Source organism: Numida meleagris, chromosome 2, assembly GCF_002078875.1.
Source record: "Numida meleagris isolate 19003 breed g44 Domestic line chromosome 2, NumMel1.0, whole genome shotgun sequence".
NCBI lineage: Eukaryota > Metazoa > Chordata > Aves > Galliformes > Numididae > Numida > Numida meleagris.
In genome coordinates, this window is record NC_034410.1 from 64,105,068 (window position 1) to 64,126,093 (window position 21,026).

The window sequence follows — 21,026 nt, forward strand, 5'->3', positions numbered from 1 at the left end:
AGCAATTACCTGGTCGTCAGACGTAGTGTTTCTGTGGAAGCCCACCCTGGTGTCATTTTCCCTGTCTTTGGTGAATGATGTTCTAGATGTTCCTTAACAGAAAAAAATGACTGCTTGCCTGGGCAGAATAGCAGAAATGCTTTTTTTTTTGCACAACTCTAGTTGAAAACACAAACTAGAATGCTGCTGTGAACATAGAGTATATAGACATTGCTTTCTAAGGTAGAGCCATTCAGTGGAAGAAGGCACAAAAATATTTTTGCAGCTTGGAGAAATAATATCGGTGTAATTACAAAAGTATACAGAATCACAGAGTCACAGAATTGTAGGGGTTGGAAGGGACCTCTGGAGATCACTGAGTCCAACCCCCCTGCCAAAGCAGGCTCTCTACAGCAGGCTGCGCAGGTCGGCATCCAGGCGGGTCTTGAATATCTCCAAAGAAGGAGGATCCACAACCTCCTTGGGCAGCCTGTTCCAGTGCTCCATCACAGTCACCATGAAGAAGTTCCTTCACATATTGGTGCAGAACTTCCTATGCTCAAGCTTATGGCTGTTTCCCCTTGTCCTGTCCCCACAGACAGCTGAAAAGAGGTTGGCCATGTTTCTTTGGCTCCCACACTTAAGACATCTATAAGCATTAATAAGATCACCTCTGAGTCTTCTCTCAAGGCTGAACAGACCCAGGTTGCTCAGCCTTTCCTCACAAGGGAGATGCTTCAGGCCCTTTATCATCTTTGTGGCCCTCAGCTGGACTTTCTCCGGAAGATCCCTGTCTTTTTTGTACCAGGGAGCCCAGAACTGGACAAAATGCTCCAGGTGAGGCCTGACCAGGGCAGAGTATAGGGGGATCACCTCCCTTGACCTGCTGGCCCCTCTCCTTTTAATGCGCCCCAGGATCCCATTGGCCTTCTTGGCCACAAGGGCACATTGCTGGCTCATGGCCAAACTGTCGTCCACCAGGACCCCCAGGTCCTTCTCCATAGAGCTCCTCACCAGCAGATCATGTCCCAACCTGTACTGATACTTGCGGTTATTCCTTCCCAGCTGCAAGACTCTACACTTACTTTTGTTAAACTTCATCTGGTTTCTTTCTGCCCAGCTCTCCAGTCTATCCAGGTCTTGCTGAACGGCAGCACAGCCTTCCGGTGTGTCAGCCACTCCTCCCAGCTTTGTATCATTGGTGTACTTGCTGAGGGTGGACACTATCCCCTCATGAAGGTCATCAGTGAAGATACTGGACAAGGCTGTGCACAGCACTGATCCCTGGGGAACACCGCTAGTCACAGGCCTCCAACCGGACACTGCACTGCTGATCACAACTCTCTGAGCTCACCCAGTCAACCAGTTCTCAACCCACCTCACCGTCCACTCATCTATCCCATACTTTCTTAGTTTCATTATCAGGATGTCATGGGAGACAGTATCAAAAGCCTTGCTGAAGTCAAGGTAGATGACATCCACTGTTCTCCCCGCATCTACTCAGCTGGTGATGGCCATCATAGAAGGCTGTGAGGTTGGTCGAGCACAATTTTCCGTCGGTGGGTCCATGCTGACTATTCCTGATGACCTTCTCTTCCAATTGCTTGGAGATGGCATCCAGAACAAGCTGTTCCATCACCTTTCCAGGGACAGAGGTGAGGCTGACTAGCCTGTAGTTTCCCGGATCCTCCGTCTTGCCCTTTTTGAAGACCGGAGTAGCACTGGCTATCCTCCAGTCTTCAGGCACTTCTCCTGTTCTCCAAGACCTGTCAAAGATGATAGAGAGCAGTTTGGCAATCACCTCTGCCAGCTCCCTCAGCACACGTGGATGCATCCCATCAGGGCCCATGGATTTGTGCACAGTGATCCTATGTAGACACTCCCAGGCCACCCCCTCCTCAACCAGAGGGAAGCTCACCATTTCCCAGACTCTCTCTCTACACTTCAGGGGTCTAGGATTCCCAAGGGGGAGTCTTTGAAGTGAAGACCAAAGCAAAGAAGGCATTCAGCATCTCTGCCTTCTCAGCATCCCCCGTTACCAGAACACCCACCTCGTTTAGCAGGGGACCCACTTTATCCCCAGTCTTCCTTTTACTGTTAACATGCTTAAAAAACAAAACAACAACAACAAAAAAAACCTTCTTATTATCCTTTGTCTCCCTCGCCAGCTTCAGCTCCAGGTGAGTTTTAGCCTTTCTCGTCGCTTCCCTGCAGTCCCTGACAGCACTCCTGTACTCCCAAGAGGGCAGGCCCTTTTTCCACATTCCATAGACCTTCTTCTTCCCTTTGATCTTATCCATGAGCTCCTTGCTCATCCACGCAGGTCTCCTGCCTCCCTTCCCCCATTTCTTACCCTTAGGGACACACCAATCTTGAGCTTGGAAGAAGTGCTGTTTAAATGTTGCCCAGCTCTCACAAGCCCCCTTACCTTCTAGCACTCTAGCCCATGAGATACCTCCTAGTAAGTCCTGGCAAAGGTCAAAGTTGACTCTCTGAAAGTCCAGGGTAGCAATCCTACTTTTTGTCTTACTTCTTCCACACAAGATCTTGAACTCCACCATCTCATGATTGCTAGATCCCAAGCTGCCCCCAACCTTCACATCCCTAACAAGCCCATCCTTGCTGGAAAGTACAAGGTCCAGAAGCACTCCCTGCCTCATTGGCTCCTCCACCACCTGTGTCAGAAAATTATCTTCAGTGCATTGCAGGAGCCATCTGGACTGCGCGTGTCTGGCCATATTGCTTACCCAACAGATATCTGGATGATTAAAATCCCCCATGAGAACCAGTGCATGGGCTTGCGAGGCTACTTCCAGCTGCTTGTAGAAGGGCTCACTGACTTCATCCTCCAGCGGTGGTGACAAGTGTTGTGTGTGCATATGAATGTTGACTGCAGTTAGGAAAGCTGTGGTTTTCAGGGGATTTTTCTTCAAATTAAAAAAAAAAAAAAAAGTTCACCTTATGTCTGAGTCAGTCTCTTTCCCTAATAGGAGAAAGTAACTCTACAAAACCTTTGATTGTACCCTTAGGCCACCACAGTTAAAACTACAGTACTGTGTACAGACTGGGATGGATGAAGAGCCAGGAATATTAGACAGAGGAAGAGAGCAAGTTCCCTAGTGCAGTAATACAAGGTAGCTTCATGTGATGCTACTCCCTGCAAACCTTCTGGATGTGTTCCTTTACAGATCCTATTTCTTGGTTGTTTATTAGTGCCAAACTTAAATACTCCGTGCAAATCCCAGGGGTCAGTCAGGTACACCGTGGGAAATTCAGTTCAAACCATTGGAATAAAGGCAGCCTTTAAGTCTTGCAGACAAAAGAGATTTCTGTATCAAAGGAAACCAGCCAGCAGGCAGTGATTTCTGTTGCTCTCTTGAATATCCGATCAGTTTTCAGAAGGGGCTTGTTTTTTCCTGACAGTCCCCTCTTGTCCACCAGTGGCAGCTGATGGAGTTTGTGCAACTCCTTCAAGACATGCCATACAGGAAAAATAGTGAGCAACAAGAACAAGACTGATGAATGTAAGTCCTCTTTTGCTGGCTGGTTGTACAGAAGTGGAAGAGGAGCTTGTGCATACCCTGGCTGTATCGCTGTGAAGACAGTAGTGACCTGACAGCTGCAGGGTTTGAAGCAGAGACGGGGGAAGAAGGGAGCACTGTACTGAGGATGTGCCTTCTGGTGCCACCAGGAAAAGCCAAATATGCTGTGAAATAAAATAAGAAATAAAAACAAAGAAACAACCTGGTGGTGATCAGCTTCCCTTTCAGCTTGACTGAGCTTCAGCAGAGGCTGGGCATAGGGAGGGCTATCAACAAACGCTGGTGCTCTCACTGCCCATATGGACGGGGCTTGGACGTGGGGCGAGGAGAGGAAAACTCAGGAACAATCGGAGGAGGAGAGCACTAAGAGGGACTGCTAATAGAGAGGAGAGGGAATAGGAGAGTGAAACGAGTTGTGGGGGTGAAGTATAAAGATAGTTGGAGGTGACCTCCACGGGCAAAGGAACAAGAGGGCATTAATGGCTGTAGAGGAAAGGAGAGCTAGGGCACAAAGACCAAAAAGGCTGTGACCATTTGCTTCCTCCTCTCTCCAGAACAAGTTGTCAATCCCAAGGATGCAGTCTCGGCATTCTTCTCCTGTGAAACCCACTTCTAAAATGTGTGCCTCACCCCTCTGTGCTGCCCGCCTTGCTTACCGTGTGCGGAGGCCCCCCTCCTAGCCGTAATGCCTGTGTAGGTGTCTGAAACATGATGGCCCAGATACAGCTCCACGCAATGACATTTGAGATTTTCTTTGATTTTTTTTGAGAGTTGGTAAGGTTAGAGGAATGTAAACACTGACAAGTCAGGCTCTCAGAAATGCAAAAAGTCAGGTTGCCTGGGCAACCCTTGCTTGGCCTCCTGGCATGAAGATACGATGATACAGCCTTTAATAACATGACCGCAACCTATTTTTTCACAGGGCATAGGATGGATGAATCAGTGCATAGGATGGACAGTGCTGTGGAAATGAAGCTGTTGTCTGTTCCTCATTTGTTGCAGAATTTGGAAGGTGTGTTGTGAATAAGCCAGAGGGTTGCAGGAGAAAGAGGGCAGTCTTGGGAGAATGAAGCTGAATAGCTCCTGAAGAGCTGCACTCATGTCTGTGTCCACCAGGGATGTTCCTGCACAATGATGGAAAATTCCCTGCAATTAAGCTCTTCTAGTTGTCGCCAATCATTGTTTCTTCAGTGTGTGTCTCTGTAGCATGTACTTCTGGGGCTTGGGTTGCGGAAAGGTGGAGTGTTTATTTCTGTACCTACAATGAATATTGCATGCAGAGGATTCTGAGCAACCCAGAGCTCATATTTCTCAAGCTATACTCCTAAAATTGCGGAGTGTTTTTTCTCATTCTGGACACTATTCGTCTGCATTTCATCTCCCTGCATTGCAAAACTGGAACAATCTTACGAGAAAGCAGTGGAGGTGATTTCATTGATATTTATGAAGTACATGAATATTCTGACAGCACTGTAGGAATGTCACTGAGAAAAGCTACGATTTTGTATTCACTGTGAGGTCTGAATAATAAGGCAGAGGGGCGCGTCTTGAATGAGAAAGGTAGGGATATCCTTAATAGCTGCTCATTTGCTGACTGCACTGAGCATTTTGGGAGAGAAAACTAATGTGTGATCATCTAATTAAGTGCTGTATCATAATGAGTATGAGCAACTGAAAATGCAAATGGCAACCTTATGTCTGGCTTTTCCCACCTTTTTTGAACGTGATTAAAAACACAGGATTGAAACAAATTATTGCAGGCAGTCCTTTGTGGTTGTAGTCAACATGTTACGCGGTTGCTCTGATTACCCCAGATTCATCTTAAATGCTGTTAGCTTTTTTGTCCCATGCTTTTCCCTAATCCAAATCCCTCATACGCTGGGGTACATTTTAGCATTCAGTTCAAATATACCGTAGCTCTCCAGATTCTTTGTCTTTTCTCTGTTCCCATTTGCTCCTGTTCTGCAACTATCTCCATCTTAATTTTCTTTTTCTCTTTTCCCATACTGTATCAGTGGACAGCTGGGTTTTTCTCTATCTCCTCTCCTTTGATAAATGGGCCTACCAGGGCTTTAGTTTCTCAGATATTGGTGACCAGAAGTGTAAAAGAGCACCCGTATTTCATTGTCTGAATTGGAAAGTATGAGCGCAACATACAGGTGCCGTATAGTTAGTGATCGAGCAGCATAGAGCCAGCTGCGCTGCAGTCCTTGTTAAAAGCTTATCTTCCAGTGGAAGCATTTCTCTTGAATCACTGAGTTGTATTTTGCATTTCCAACTTGCTTTTGCCACATACAGTCTCAGGTTCATGTATTTATCTCTGTTGTCCCATTTCTGTGCTGAACTGCTGATAGTACCTCGCTGTCACCAGCAGTCGTCACTGACACATTCCTAAGCTTTGTGCCAAATTCCCTGCTGAGATTATTAAACATTGTTTTCTATTTTTGAGAATAAGACAAGTTGCCCCAGCAGTAATCTCCTCCATTCTGCTGTAATTTCCATTTTTCCGCCCCTTATTGTCCATCAGTCAGCTCTTTACCCAGCTCACAATTTCTGTATGTGACTTGATAGCCTTCAGTACTCCTCCAGCATTAGGCTTTTCAAAAATACAGTGCGCCAGGCTGCTAGTCCTTGAAGACAAAAATGAGCTCAGATGAGTTTCTGGAGACAGAAATCCTGGGAAGCACGGGCAGCCCCACACACCAGCAGCTCAGTGTGGCTGTGGGGAGGTTGCTCAGCTCTCCGTTTCAGCCCTGTCTGCCTCCTGCTGCAGAGCTGTTGAGCTCTGGGGAGCGAGGAAGCTTTTCTCTTGTGCTTCCATAGCTCTTTTCTTGTTCTAAACTCTACTGACATTAGCACTTAGCAGCCAGAAAAATCCAGTAACACTCCATCACCATATGACATTTGTCACCTTGGACATCCTTTTTCAGAGGCTTGCTTCAAGCTTTGTCCATTTTGCCTTTGCCAAGCAGTGCGGAGATGGGTGGCTTCATTTGAAGGTTTGAGAGATGCTTTACAATTTTGAAAGCCATGGTCCTGAAATGCAGAGGATCCCACGAGAATCCAGCAGCGCTGGGAGCTGGAAGCTGATGGGGTTCCCCTCCCTGTGAGGCTGTCAGAATATCCCAGTGAATAGCTTTAATTTCCACTGAGACGTGAACAGTTAGCATGCTGACAGTTTTCCTACTGAGTCCTTGAATAGGAAGCCCACGGTGTGTGTGGGCTCTGGAGTATGGGAAAGCTCATAATGGGCCACTGAGTACATGGGGAAAAATGTTTTTTATTTTCCACGCTCGCCTTTCTGGTATATCAGTCAGAACTGAAATGTTTAATGCAAATTCCTTCTGAACTGGTGACTTCAGTGCAAAATCAAATAAAAGGTTGGGGGAGGGGGAGTTTCCCTGCTGTAACTGACAGAGCAATAGTTTGCTTTCATGTGATTTTAATGGACGTTGGCTTGACTTTTAAGATCATATCATTGACCTGTGGAGTTCCGACAGCCAGGGAGCTGCCAGGGCCAGGCTGCTGCTCTCCTGGTGTCCTATTGCAGTCACATACCTTATTTGTTGCAATCTCAGTGAAGTTTTGATTATTGTAAATGTTTGGTTTGGGGGTGGATGGGTTGGATTGTTTTGTTGTTTTTTTTTTCTTTTGGGTGATTGGTATATATAAAGGATGGAGAAAGTTATCAGAAAGATATGTGATATTGGAGACTTGGGGGGAGCCATTCGTGTGAAGCAAGTGACTTGTGAGGAGATTTAGATTTTTAAAAAATTAAAGAGATGGGGGAAAAGTTAACTGGTAGAGCCCAAAGGCTCCGCCAACATTACATCCAAGAATGGAAATAGCACCTGACTTTTTATATATATTCACACACACACACACATATATATATATATATATATCGTGTCCTCTTAATTTCAATTAACTAAGTTATGGCTCAACAAAGCACAGATTGACAATGAAAAATGACTTTGAGAAACATAAACACCCAAACTGAGATAGCCCAGAGATGATGGCACTATGGACAGTCTTCTGCTGACAGAGGAGGAAATGTTTTGCTTTGGAAGTCCAGATCTGGTCATATTTAAACAGAGAGAACCCTCGTGCCTGCAAGAAGTCTGTACAGTGTGTATTGTGTGGGCAGTGGTTTTTGTTGTTTCTCTTGAGCCAAATTAGTAAACAGTTATCCTCTGTTGAGCTCTGCAAAACCTTGTGCTTTTTCTTCTGCTTTGTTTGACTTTTTCAGTGCAAAGGGTTTAGCACGGGCTCAATTATAGACTTTACAACACTGTCTTATCTGACTGCTTTAGTTGTTCTGAATTATCTTCTTCCCATTTAATCCTTTCCAGGATCTTGCTACAAAAATCATTTTGACCTTGCACTTTGAGATTAAGTTCTGCCATTTTTATTGCTTTCTTTTTTAAGATAGCCCTCATCCATTGCTGAGCCCGCTGGGTGTTCCTGTCTTGTAAATATTAATTTGACCAATTTCCTCTTTTGCTCTGACTCTGCTATTATGATTTTGTGGGCCTCATGCTGCATAGATGCTGGAGAGAATGGATATTATCAGGTATAAGGAGACTAGTGCTGTAATATCCTGCTTAAGTACAGTCATTAAGTACAATGAAATACCTTTCATTTCTTTTCTCAGAAGCATTCCCTGTAGTTACAGTAGATGGGTGACCAGGAGTGACCTGTGAGCAGTGAACAGTGCGACTATTTGCATCTAAATAGTGTTTCTTTGGTTTATTATTTTTATGATAACTGTTTTCCAGTAACAGCAGACAAACGCATCTTTTGTTTTGGTTGTAAATTAGAGTTGGTCTATCTCCTTTTTCCCTAGTGGTTTGCTTTTTTTTTTTCTTTTTTTTCCCTTCTCTCTCTCTCTCTCTCTCTCTGTCTTGCATCTCTTGAAGGGATTACTGTTCAGTGAGTAGAGCAGAGGCCAGGGCAGTGCAGCGTGGGCGGCTGAGGACACTGGGCTGATTGCCCATGCACAGAGGGAATGGATGCAGGGTGCAGAGCGGGGCCCTGATGCTGCCGTGGAGCAGGCTGGAAAGCAGCAGTACAAGTCTTTGCCCTAAAAAACAGTCCTGGTTTGCACTCCGGGGATACAGCTTTTTTGTGATTCTGCTTTATAGCTGTGGTTTCTGCTTGCAGCAGGCTTCATGCCCTCCTCGTCATCTCACTGCTCTTGTATCTTAGCATCATGGAATCATTCAGGTTGGAAAAGACCTATAAGATCACCTAGTCCAACCGTCAGCCCATCCCCACCATGCCCACTGACCCTGCCCCTCAGTGCCACATCCACATGTTTCTTGAACACCTCCAGGAATAGTGACTCCACTGCTTCCCACAGCTTGAGGACAGTGGCTCTGTTGTGTGCTGGGTAGGAAGGAGTTCGCTTTCAGTCTCTAAGCTAATGATATTTGGGAACTGAGCAGTGTCCTTCATTTCATCCTACATCAAGGAGAGTGTCAGATACAATATTTGAGAAGTTTGTGTGTTATTATAGGATTGTAAAGAAAAGCCATCTTGCAGTTAGCCCAGCAGTTTAAGGACGTGACACAGCTTTAGTTTTGAAACGCAAAAAAAAATCACTGATGGTGCTCAGGGTTTCTTCCTTGAGGAAATGTCTTCTGTTTAGGGCCTCTTCCAAAATGATTTAAAATATTTGAAATGTGAGGGGGAAGAGGATCAGAAAAAACTGAGAGGATTCCCCCACAGATCGGATTGGAACTCCAGTCCTTCCCAGTGGATTTCAGATGTGTGTTGCATTAATGCACAAGTCTTCTAACAGAACTCGGGGACCCTCCGTGAGAGAGATGCTGCCCGTGACTGTTTAGAAGTCTGCAAAATCCTGAAGTTCTTCACAGTTTGCATTGTTTTTGCTGTGACCACATTCCATACTGCCTGCTTTCTAGATAATGTTTTCATTTGGAGGAAGGCTGGTGTCTGAAGGGAGTCTTGGGCAGTTCTTCAGCCCTAAGGCAGTGCTTGCTGAGAGAAGACTGGAAGAAAAGCGAAACCTGGGGTGGACTTCAGGCAGGCAGTTGAGCTTTGTAACTCATGTTAGTGTAATTATCAGCAGATAATTCTCCAGAACGCCGCTGAGATATCTGTAGTTCACAAACTAAGCTGCTCCTTCTCTTTGTCCCCATTGAAACAATAGAATCATAGAATCATTAAGGTTGGAAAAGATCTATAAGATCACCTAGTCCAACTGTCAACCCATCCCCACTATGCCCACTGACCATACCCCTCAGTGCTGCATCCGCACGGTTCTTAAACACCTCCAGGGACAGTGACTCCACCACCTCGCTGGGCAGCCTGTGCCAGTGCCTCACCACTCTTTCTGAGAAGAAATTTTTTCCTAATATCCAGCTTGAACCTTTCTTGGTGCAACTTAATCACTAATTGGCTAATAATTTTGTTTGTTTGTTTTGTTTCAGAGCTGGAAAAGGAGATCACTCGGAGATCGAAGAAAGTCTGCATTATCAAAGTGGTGGGAACCAGGAACCTGTGGAAAAACATTGTGGTATTGTGTGTGAACTCGTAAGTCCCATATTATATTTCTGTTTGAGTATTTTTGTGGTTGGTGAACTGAAAGCAGCAATGGGAAACGATGGAGGCTCTCCCAGTATGGGACCCTTAGCCTGAGTCTCTGATAAAGACCATGGAAAAGCACCAGCTGTTGCAGGGAGCTATTTTATATGGCAAAAGTGGAGGAAATGGTTGGTCATTTCAGCCAGCAGCACCACTTGTCATCCCAAGTGTCATGCTGCAAGTGCATTGCCGTCAGAACTGCTCTGGCTGATCTCACACAGCCACGTGCTTACACTTGCAAACATCTGCTGCTGGCATCCTGGAGGGGGTTTTTGAAATCACTAATACCACAGGAGCACAAGCCTGAGTTATTTACATCTGATATAGCTGTGTCACAGAGGAAGACGTTGCTTACCAGCAAACACAAGATTGGTCCTTTGTACAACAGTGCCCTTGATGTGGCCTCAAAAACTAACAGCAAAGTTGTTTCAACTCTCCCAAATCAAGAACGGAGCAATGTGATGCCTGTGTCCTGAAGCTTTGGCTAGCACGTGCTTACATGTGCAAAGCGAGGCCTCTGCCTGAAGGTTTTGCAGGTTACAGTCTCGGAGACCTCTCCAAAATTGACCACGCTGTTAAAAGGAAATGGATGGGCTGCAGATTTAGCCTCTAACCAAACCCAGCTTATAGAGAGGAGATTTTCTAATTTTTCTATCATTTAAAATGTCCATTTGAGTTTGGTTCTGAGATTTTTCCGGTGGGGAAGTGGGAGCAGACTGGACATCTGCACATCCTCTGCTCTCCTTAGAAGACCAAAGCTTGTGGCTTTTTCTTCCCCAGTTCATGGCCCCACTCTGCAGCCTTTGTCCCTGCTAACAGGCACGTGGACAAGTTGTAACGCAGAGAGGACAGCCCCTGAGAGGGACAGAGGTTCTGCACCGGTTGCAGAACCAATTCTCTTCTTAGGGCTTTGCATTCCTCTTTGCCACCCCTCGTATTTGGCTTGGTTCTGAAGCAATCTTTTCTTCTTAGGCTGAGCAAACAGATTGAATAGCCAGAGCTAGCTGTATGTGGAAACATGGGGGAATTCTTCCTTTCACCCACACCCTTTCTAGTGACGCATGTTTGGAAATTCCCTAACCCAGAACTAGGGAGCCCAGAGAGTGACTTCAAGAAATAGCACATCGAGGCTATTTGCCATCCAAATAGAGTGTGCAGCTGATGTGTGTTTAAGGAAATAGCTTTCAGGTTTGTCTTCATGAGGTGGGAAAAAATAAATTCTGTTGATGCTGTTGCATGGGGCTGCGCTAAATTTTAGCTGTGTGGATGGGACATGGAGGAGGAACCTTTCTTAGGGAGTGATGAGCTATCAAGGGAGATAAATGTCTTTGGTTTCAGCAGGTTAAGATAATAGAGCAATTCATGGGGAAGCAGACTGGGGAGCAAAGCAAAGATGATATGTTCATGTGGCTTATTGGTCATGGCCTAAATAACAACCTAAGCAAGCATTTGTGCATGCTCACAAGAGAAAGGGAGAAGATAGGAGCTGGTTAATGCTGCTCTCTTATGAAAAAATGATTTTGCTAATTAATATTTTGCTTAGAGGAGGGGTTAGTTTTCCAGACACCCAAAGCAGGTGACATTTTTGTGTAATGGCAGGTAACTGTGCTGCTGTTTGTTGTTGGGAGGAGGAGCGTGGTGCTGGGGAGAGTACTCTTGAACTGTGGTGTCGATTCACAAGGTTGCAAGAAGAATTCCCCAGGCTCTGAGTAGTCATGCACTCTGCAATTCTGTATTCCCCAGCTGTTTCTATGCTTACATTAATACCCAGTTTACACTGACAAGCGCTTCGAGTTCCTGACACTCAGGAGGATAGAGGTGTATCGGTGTAATGCACCTGCCATTCATTTTTGGAGACCCAGGTCTGCGGCACTGTGAGGCACCATCAATTTGACATGAGCTTGCAGCAGGTTTGTCAGGTGTAGGTGCTGGGGCAGGAGGCCCTTCCCCACAGGGGTACTGCTGCTGCCCTGCGGGCTGTTGAGTTGAGAGCATCGACCTCCTGCCAAAGCCGTGCTGGTGCAGTGCAGTGTGGCACCACGTCAGAGTGACGTTAGGGCTTCTCACAATGATTTCTGTGCCTCCAGCCTCCCTGCTCTCCCTTCCCTGTCTTCTTTTTTTTCTTTCTTGCATTGAGGGGAAAGGACAAGAAGAAGAGGAGTGAAACGGAGCAACAAGATGTGGAATCACTGGCATCGTGAAGAACCTTCTAAAAGGAGAGACATTGCTTTAATGTGATATACATGTGTAGACTGACCTAGGGGTTATTGTTTCATCATAGTAATAATCATTGCAGAATGATGTGTGACTTCAGATGCTCATTCCTAAGGGGTTTTCAGTTGTAACGGGCTAATATGGGGGGTGAGATGCCATCCATAGTATGATCCAGTGCCGTGGGCAGGAGGGCCTTTCTGGAAGAGGTATTTGTATTGTGCTGTGTTTTGCTGCCCAGGCACACAGGTTGCTCCTTCACAACAGTGCTGGTCGAGTGGCCATCAGCAGCTGGATATATTGGGAATAGCAAGATGCTCGAGAGAGGAGTTCCAAAATGTGTTGGAAAAACCAGTCGTAGAATCTTAGAATCACAGAATATCGCAAGTTGGAGGGGACCCATAAGGATCATTGAGTTGGCACTGAGAGTCCTTATAAAGTTTATCATATCCTGATCTTGAGCAAAAGCTGTACAAATGAAACCAGTAGACTGCAAATCTCTGCTTGAATAAGGTTTTTTTATTTTATTTTAATCATTTCTTATTTTAATGATAGCACCTGGAAGTCTAATTAGAGATGGGCCTTTTTGTGCTAGGGGTTGTATTCTCGCGGCAGAAATGCTTCCCATGTGAATGTGTTCCTGTGTTGAATTGCATTGCAGTACATGGCAATGATCTCCTGCTGCCCTTTCCTGTTCCCTAGGCTGACTGGCTACGGCATTCACCACTGTTTTGCAAAAAGCATGATGGGGCACGAAGCGAAGATGACGATTACCCAGAACTTCTATGCAGACTACTATACCATGGCTGGGATTGCGCTGGCATCCTGCCTGGCCATGTGCCCTGTGGTTGGGTTCCTGGGGAGGAGAGGAGGGCTCCTGCTCTTCATGATCCTTACAGCTCTGGCGTCGCTTCTGCAGCTGGGCCTTCTGAACTGTAAGTTGGAGATGAGCTTTTCAGGACCACAGGAGGCTCTGAGTGTGACACACAGGGGTAAAAACGGTCGCAGCAGTTGATGGCAAAGAGTCTGACAGCCAAGTAGCTGTGTGGGAACACAGCTGATTTCTGTGCCATGTGATTCTGCTGACGGCGATAGCAGAAATGTCAGTCATAGTATATTTTGGCCTCCTTTTATCAATTAAAGTAGAACATCATTAGGGGCCCATAGAGGTCTCCTTTTCAGTGTTTCCTTGCACTGTACAAGTAACACAGATTTACACTCTGTCAGAGTTAACAATGCACTGTCAAATTTTGGATGAACATTCTCTGCCCTCCATATTTTTTTCTTATGAGAGGGGAGAATTGATTTTAACACGTTCATAGAATTGATGGATAATGTTATGCAGCTTAGGTTGATTCCCCCCCACCACCAGGGATTGCAAAGATAAGGGACCAGGGAATGTTTCTGTTGCTTCTCTCAGAATTGACATGCAGTACACCTGCTTAGTTTCAGCAGCTGAATTTATCTGAAGGATTCTCCAAACACTTGTTGCCTAAAATTCATTAAGAAGAGGAATTGTGTTCTGGATGAGTCCCAGTGGTGAAGCTCGTTGAGTGTTGGTGCTGCTTCTAGTTCTGTCACGTAAAGACGAGCAAACAAAAAACATTTATTTCAGTGAAAGAGGCTCTGGGGAAAGAGCTGAGTACGGCTTTGGGAAGGAAGAAACCTCCCATTTGGGTCTGCTTTCCAAATGGCCTCTAAAAGAAGCAGGATTTAAAGCAATAGGTGCATATCCTCTGCCTACTCTGGCCATCTTGCTTTTTACAAGTAATGTGTGGGTAGCAGAGAAACACAGCTGGGGAACCCAACTTCTACTGCAGCATGTGTGTAGAGTGTACGTGCCTATGTAGATAGGATTTCATGAAGTGACGCAGCTTGTCAAAGGGATTGTTGCTTTCAAAATTAAGAGTCTCTTCCCCCCCACTCCTCTGGGGGCTGTTGGGAGACTGAGACGTGCCTGTGGACAAACTGGAATTGTGACAAAAACGAGAACACTGGTTGTTGCTGTTTTCCATTTCTAAGTTTAGAAATGACTTCAGAGCTTTAATGAGAGAGGGTTTTTGCATTGGGGATGGAAAGATTTTTACGTTCCTGCATGCTGAGGGGGAGCCCTTAGCCAGCAAGTGTTGCCCATATTTACAGACTGTATTTCCTGAAAGTGTTAACCAAGTTAACCTTTAGCGAACACACTATTTTTGGAAGTGGGAAGGGGGAACAGTGAATATCTTTCAGGACATTGAGGAGACTCCGGTGTTGCTCTCCACTTGGTACAGGTGTTTGCATTTCCTTTGAGTACGTTTACCATGCCCAGCTGTGTCAGCTGAAAGGGGAAAAGCTCCCTGCCCCGTGTCCTGCTCAGCCCTTTGAAGGACTCTGACAATTCACACACAGATGGATGCCGTGTTTGTGTGTGTTCTCTCAAAACTCCAGGTTCTGGCGGTGGTGTCCACCAGGGTCTCTACAATACATTCACTTTATTTTTTACGGGCATCAGATATTTGTGGAGGCTGCCGAGGTACTAAACGTACAGTTGCTTTGTAGAGAGAAAGTGCGCTGGAGCCATTAAAATCTGTTTTCAGTTTTTCAGCAACAAGAGCTGATGGTGGGGAGGAACATCCTGTAAGAATTGCTAGAACCTTTTCCATGATGGCTCTGTGTGGTTTTGTGAGCAGAGGCCCTGGCACAGGCTGCCCAGAGAAGCTGTGGTGCCCCATCCCTGGAGGTGTTCAAGGCCAGGTTGGATGGGGTCCTGGGCAGCCTGAGCTGGTGGGGGGCTGCCCTGCCCATGGCAGGGGTTGGGGCTGGGTGTGCTTTAAGGTCCTGTCCAACCCAAGCCATTCTGTGATTCAAAGTTGCTAAAATTTAAAAACAGCCACAGTCCCTAGGTGCTTTCTGCTATGCTGACACTTGGACTTCTCCAGATGCCCTGTTCCTATAGGCTGTCTCTTGTCTCCTTCCCCCATTTCTTTGTGAAAAGAGGAGACAAAGGCAGCCTTGAGCTTCAGAGTAGTTTGTCTTTTCCCGCTCTAGACCATACCTCATTCTTCCCCAAAACTGCTAGACAGTGTTTGGAGAAAAGCAGTGACCCTGCTGAGTATTAAATCTGTTACAGCCTCATATGTGATTCAGTTTAGCATAATTTGGGTGTAATTAGCGAATGAAATAGGAATTGCAGAAGGAGGGAGAGGAGTGTACTCAGCAGCAGCAGATACTGAGGCTCATCCTGCTCAACCCTTGCTCCAGACCCCAGGGTGTAGCTTGTGCTGCTGCCGAAGGAGGAGGTCACTGACCACAGAGCGATGCTGACACTGAGCTTTGCTGTCCAAACAGAGCCTGCACTGGCCATCCCCTTGGGGCTGCAGGATGGGGGCAGTTTCTCTTCTCCCTCTTTGTTAACAACAAAGAGGCCTTTGTGTTATCCCAGCAGTAATTCTGGGTCTCTTCAAAATGCTTTGCCTCCGTGGTTATTATCACCATTTCATTAGCATTCATTTGGCTGAAGTCGGCACATCGCATCGGGGGTGTGCCAGTCCTGCTGAGTGGGACTGAAGGTGTGTGGGGCTGGGGGAGGCGTGCGGGGCTTACCTTGTCTTTTTCTTACTTTGGGTGAGTTGCGTGAGTAACAACAGTGCACTCTTGTTTTCTCTCCCTTTCTTCTTTTTGTCTTATTGTAACTTCCGTGGTCTTGGACACAGTGATTGGAAAATACAGTCAACTTCCAGACTCAGGTACGGTTTACATACATGTCTGTGATGTGCAGAAGCAATGCTGAAGTCCCTTCTGAGAAGGGGACTCAGACACTGTTTCCCAGCCTGGAATACTGTCACAGCAATGCAGTGACAGGCTGCAGGAGAACTTCTGTATCTGACTGAGCAGAGCTGGCCTTGCGCAGCTTTTCCAAGGTCTGTTTGTCCAGCAGTGCCCACTGGGTCATTGCTACAACAAGTGCTCAAGAGCCACACAGAGCCCTGGTGTGCAAGGCACTGTGCTCATGTCCCTGTCTGCCACAGGATTTGTCCTCTCCTATGGACTCGGGGTGCATGGCAGAAAGGGCTTAGCCCTCAGCAGGCTGTAGGAATCACTCAGTACATTGCAGAAGTTGTGACCTAAGGACTGGCGTGTATTTTTTGCTCTCCTGAGAGCTGATACTTTCAGCAAGCCTGTACGGGGGTGGTTATCCATTGCGTCCAACACAGAGGGTCGAGCTCTGAGTTGCAACAGTCTGCAGACCCATGGCTCGCAGGGCATTAGCAGGTGGATTGGAAGTGGCAGCACTTCTGTTTTCTTCCCCTGCTGTCCCGTGAGCCTCTCCAGCACCCAGGCCAGCGAGCTGTACCAGGTGCTGGCAACCTGATGGACACCGCCTGCATCTGTCTGTCTGTCAGATGGGGGAGGGAAGTGTCTGGTGCCTAAAAGGCTGCCCAAATAGGTGGGGTTTTTTTTTGGTCTTTTACCTTTTTGTGGTGGCTGAGCATAAATAATGCAGAGATCACTGCCGTTTTTGGCATGACATTACCATTTTTTTTCATCTGTGTTTATGTCTTGGATGCTGGGGAAAGGATTTTATAAATACCTGTTTTAAATTAGTGTTACAGAAGTGACTCAAATCCTTATTTAGGGAGAGTGAGTAACGTAGACCTGTTTTCTTGTTTTCCTTCTTGGAGATTTGGCCTCATTCTCTCTTTTCATGCACATCCTGGTCTTGACAGGTATGAGTGACAGCGTCAAAGACAAGTTCTCTACCGCATTTTCCATTGTGGGGATGTTTTCTTCGCATGCCGTTGGAAGTCTCAGCGTATTCTTCTGTGCCGAAATCACACCCACAGTTATAAGGTGAGACATCGGGGCCCCTCACCTTAAAGGGCAGGGCAGAAATTAAACTCATTTTCTTGATAACTGGCTGCGTAACTTAACACATTGCATGGAGTGGGGGGGAACCTCCCATAATTGGAGACCACACAGCAATTTCTGAGCCACTTTTTAATCGCTGCAGTCTGTCTGTCTCAGTAAATGCCTATCTGAGGACAGAGGAGCTTTGTTTCAGGCGGCTCCACCTCATTCCCCATCGTGGCGATTTTCAGCAAGCCAGTCATCACATGAACTGCATTTATTCACAGCGTGGCATGGTCTAAAGTACTTAGCCGAACCAGATCCTGTAGTTTTGCACCATTTTGTTACTCTGCTTACCCTGCTGGATTTGTACAAGCAGTAACTGTGTGAGCCCACAGCTGGACATAAGATAAATTCACACAGGTGTGCAGAGAAGGACATAGCTGCAGTCAGTTCCCTGCCTCCATAGGGTGAGTTAATCCTGCTCCAGGAGTGGTTCAGTGGAAAGGAGTATGCAGTGTACAGTCCTGCTGGAGTGTACAGGTGCTCTGAGGATCTGCAGTCTCACCGACAGCACCACTGTGTTTTGCCCTTACTGCAGACTCATACTCTACCTCTTTGCCATCTTTCTCTTTGCCCCCAGATCTATCTTAACCAAGGCTCGATGTTTCTCTAAAGAGGAGTGCTCTTATGCTGGGCAATAGTAGAACTCAGGTAGATGATCTTCTCTGGAGAGCCTTCCGTAAATTGTATTGTCTGACTTTTGTACCGTTTTATTTATTCAGTTATCTTTCACGGCACGCAGTTTGTGCTCGCGTATTCTGGATTATGCTTTCAGCAGTGCCACAGCGATTCAGGAGTCCGCTCTGATTCCCACTGAATTTCATAGGAATGTAGGTCGCGCGGGTGGGAAGGAGAGGGGAGCAGGGAGGAGGAGATTGTGCTTCCCTCTCCCTCTCCAATTACACGCTTTTTCAGTAACTTTGTGAAGGCATTATAACAAAACTGTCAGATGAGCAGCCGGTCCCCTCAATCCACAGCCTGCTCTCCCAAGCTCTCTGGCTTTGTGAATGTGTTTTACAGATAACATTATTCCCACAAGGAGGGGCAGTGTGCGTGGTGAGGAGATTGCACAGCAGCCCAAAACACTAACAGCTATTTATTTACGTGCCTGTCAGTTGTTTGGTCTCTGTATGCCTCTTTAATTTTCTCCTCATCTCTGTTTGAAAGGCTTGCAGATAAGGAATTGGCCGAGTCCGCTAGAAGGGGATATGCCAAGCGGGGTAAAATATACAGTGTGAACCTAGCAAGCTTTTTCCTTAAATCCCTAATGTTGTAACAGAGATGGGGACAAAATCCTGGCCAGGAACTGAAGTTGTGCTTCCCCTGACTCTGCTGGGTGACACCAGGCAAGCGGCAATAGCTGGATGTGCCTCAGGGTCCCCGTTTATAAATAGGGGTGATAACACTCTGCAGCACTTTGCAGTCCTGCCATTGCAAAGCTGTTGATGACATCAGCTTGGGGCTGTAATTACGCTGTGGCTCTCAGGACAGTCTGTAAACACGTCTCAGGTAGAAGTGCAGTTAAGCTGTCTGTGTCTTGCATTGCGGTGGGCTCTGGTCTCGTTGCCTCTTTTCCAGAATTCCACCTCTGATACCTTTGAGTGTTTCATACCATCGTACTGTGTTTTTGGTTGAACCTTGAGGAGCCTTAAGGAAAAGAGAAGTAGTGAGAGAACTGGAGCTGTCTCTGAGGTTTCCCTGATTAAATTCTTTATTTATACCAGGGACTTCCAACTACTGAATCTGAGCATCAGATAGCACTGGGAATCCTGCTCCGATAATCTTGGTGAGAATACCACTGTGGGTAGCACAGCTCCTCAGTAGGAATGGGCTGAGGAAAGCGTGGTGTCCTCTCCCTGTCCTCTGCGTTCTCAGTCACTAACAAGTGGGGAAAGAGGCCTGGTCCAGGACTTCTCTTGGTGTCATGCTTTTGCCCCCATCCCACGCACAGAAATGAAGGGTGGGCAGTAATGGCTGTGTTAGGAGCTTTATCCATCAACAGATGTCTCAAGCTGAGTTTCCAGCGGGGTACGGTGCTGCTAACTGAGATCTGGACCAGGCTGGTCTTTTCAAAGGTGTCAAGGCCATGGGCGTCCAAGCTCTGGCCTTGAGCTGGGCCTCCAGCAGGGGTGTTCATGTAAGAAAAAGGCTGGGAGAAGCCACGGGAGTGTTCAGGGGATGACTTTTAGAAGCAGCTGAGCTGACAGGATAAAGTCCGGATAAGCAGTTGGGTCTGAGGTCAGTGTTGACCCTGTTCTGTGCAGGAGAGACAACGTCTCTTCTAACCCAAGTGGTTCTCAGGCTCATTAGCATGTGCTGACCCGACTGCTTGAGGCAGAGAAATGGCCAACCCAAAATAGGATGACTGTGCTCTGAGCAAAGCGGAGAAGGGAGAGTCCTTCCAGTTAGGCTCAGCCGGGCTGAGGCCAGGAGCACTGGGGAGGTTGTTGCGCCGCTTTCTGAAGGACACCGCAGCCCGGCCTGCGCAGGGCGGCCGTTTTGGGTGCAGGCCGTCAGGACAGAGCAGGGCTGCCAGGCCGCCTGCTCGCTGCTGTGCAGCAGCATGAGCTCTGTCCGCTCCCTAGTGGTGGCACTGCTTCTCTGTTCTCAGGACTTTCTGCTTTTTCTTTTCTTTCTTTTTTTTTTTTTTACTTCATTTTCATGTTTGCAGTATAGTCAGAAATGAAAAAAAATACCAACAAAACCTTCTAGCAAGCACTCTAACATATATTTTCAGTCATTCTCCTGCCAGGTTCGGAGGGCAGGATAAAGTAACGCTTGCCCTAATTACTGACATGACATGGAAGAACTGTATCTTTTTTCCCCCTCCAAATGTGGAGCTGCTTGCCCTGTAGTGACAGAGCGGCCTTTGTTGCCTTTTCCTGCTTCCTTTCAGCTTCTCCGATGTTCTTCCGCAGCTGCTTTTAAGGCTTACCTCAGGTCCCCTCGCTCGCTGGGATGCAATTTAGCTGTACCAAGTGCTGATGTGAGTGAGCCAACTTAGAGAGCGGCTCACCATGCGTTTGGGAGGGAAGTTCTGCGGAGCACCCATGTGAGCCTATTAACGAAGCTGCAGGGAGGCCACTTGCACAAGGGGCGCATTCAGCGAGGTTTCTAAATTGCCGTCGGAAAGCTGGCAAGGTTTTAATTAGGGCTTTGGCAATGTTTGGGGAAAATTCACTCTTATCTGTGAAAAGAGCTTCGCCAAGTCTGGAGAAATAGAAGGTACATAAACAAATTTTTGTCCTAAGAACATTTTCTGAAACCTGCACATCTCTGCCACCGGGCCTGACCTCCCTCTGCAGGAGAGGGCGCCTTGGGCAGGCCACACTGCAGCTCTGTGGGATGTAGCTAAGGGGAGCCGCTTTGGGTGACAGCCCAGAGATCTCCGTGTCCCTGCCACAGAAACAGATCTGCCCATGTCTGCGGTGTCACCAGGCGGGATGGGACAGCCCCGGCCACGTGGCTGGAGGTGCAGAGGGCTTGGAGAGGCATCAGGGAAGGTAAGGCACTGCCAGAGGGGCTGCTTGCATAACCCAGTCAGGAGATGGTGCGGAATGCAGCTGGTGTGAACATTTCCATTCTTGTGGGGTGACAGAAGAGGTTGGTTTCACGTTTTAGGGGTTTTTTTTGAGCTTTAATGCATTTTCACTCTTTTTTGGTGTTCTTGCATGTACAATCTCAGCACTCTGGCACGTTGCTTTAATAAATAAGCATTTATGCCGTAAAGAATATTCTATAAAGTTCCATATTTATAATTCAAGCATTTACCAGTATTCACCTTTTTGTCAC

At 46.8% G+C, this 21,026-nt stretch overlaps 1 protein-coding gene across 4 annotated transcripts in view; it reads left to right on the forward strand.

The window, feature by feature from the left end:
• The window catches only part of SLC22A23 (solute carrier family 22 member 23), a 106,161-nt gene that overhangs the window by 80,260 nt on the left and 4,875 nt on the right, over positions 1-21,026 (forward strand). For all 4 annotated transcript variants that reach the window (XM_021385392.1, XM_021385394.1, XM_021385395.1 and 1 more), the window contains exons 6-9: positions 9,977-10,079; positions 13,044-13,276; positions 16,037-16,069; positions 17,051-17,174. In XM_021385392.1, the coding sequence (XP_021241067.1) occupies positions 9,977-10,079; positions 13,044-13,276; positions 16,037-16,069; positions 17,051-17,174 (493 nt within the window). The remainder of the gene's footprint in view (positions 1-9,976; positions 10,080-13,043; positions 13,277-16,036; positions 16,070-17,050; positions 17,175-21,026) is intronic.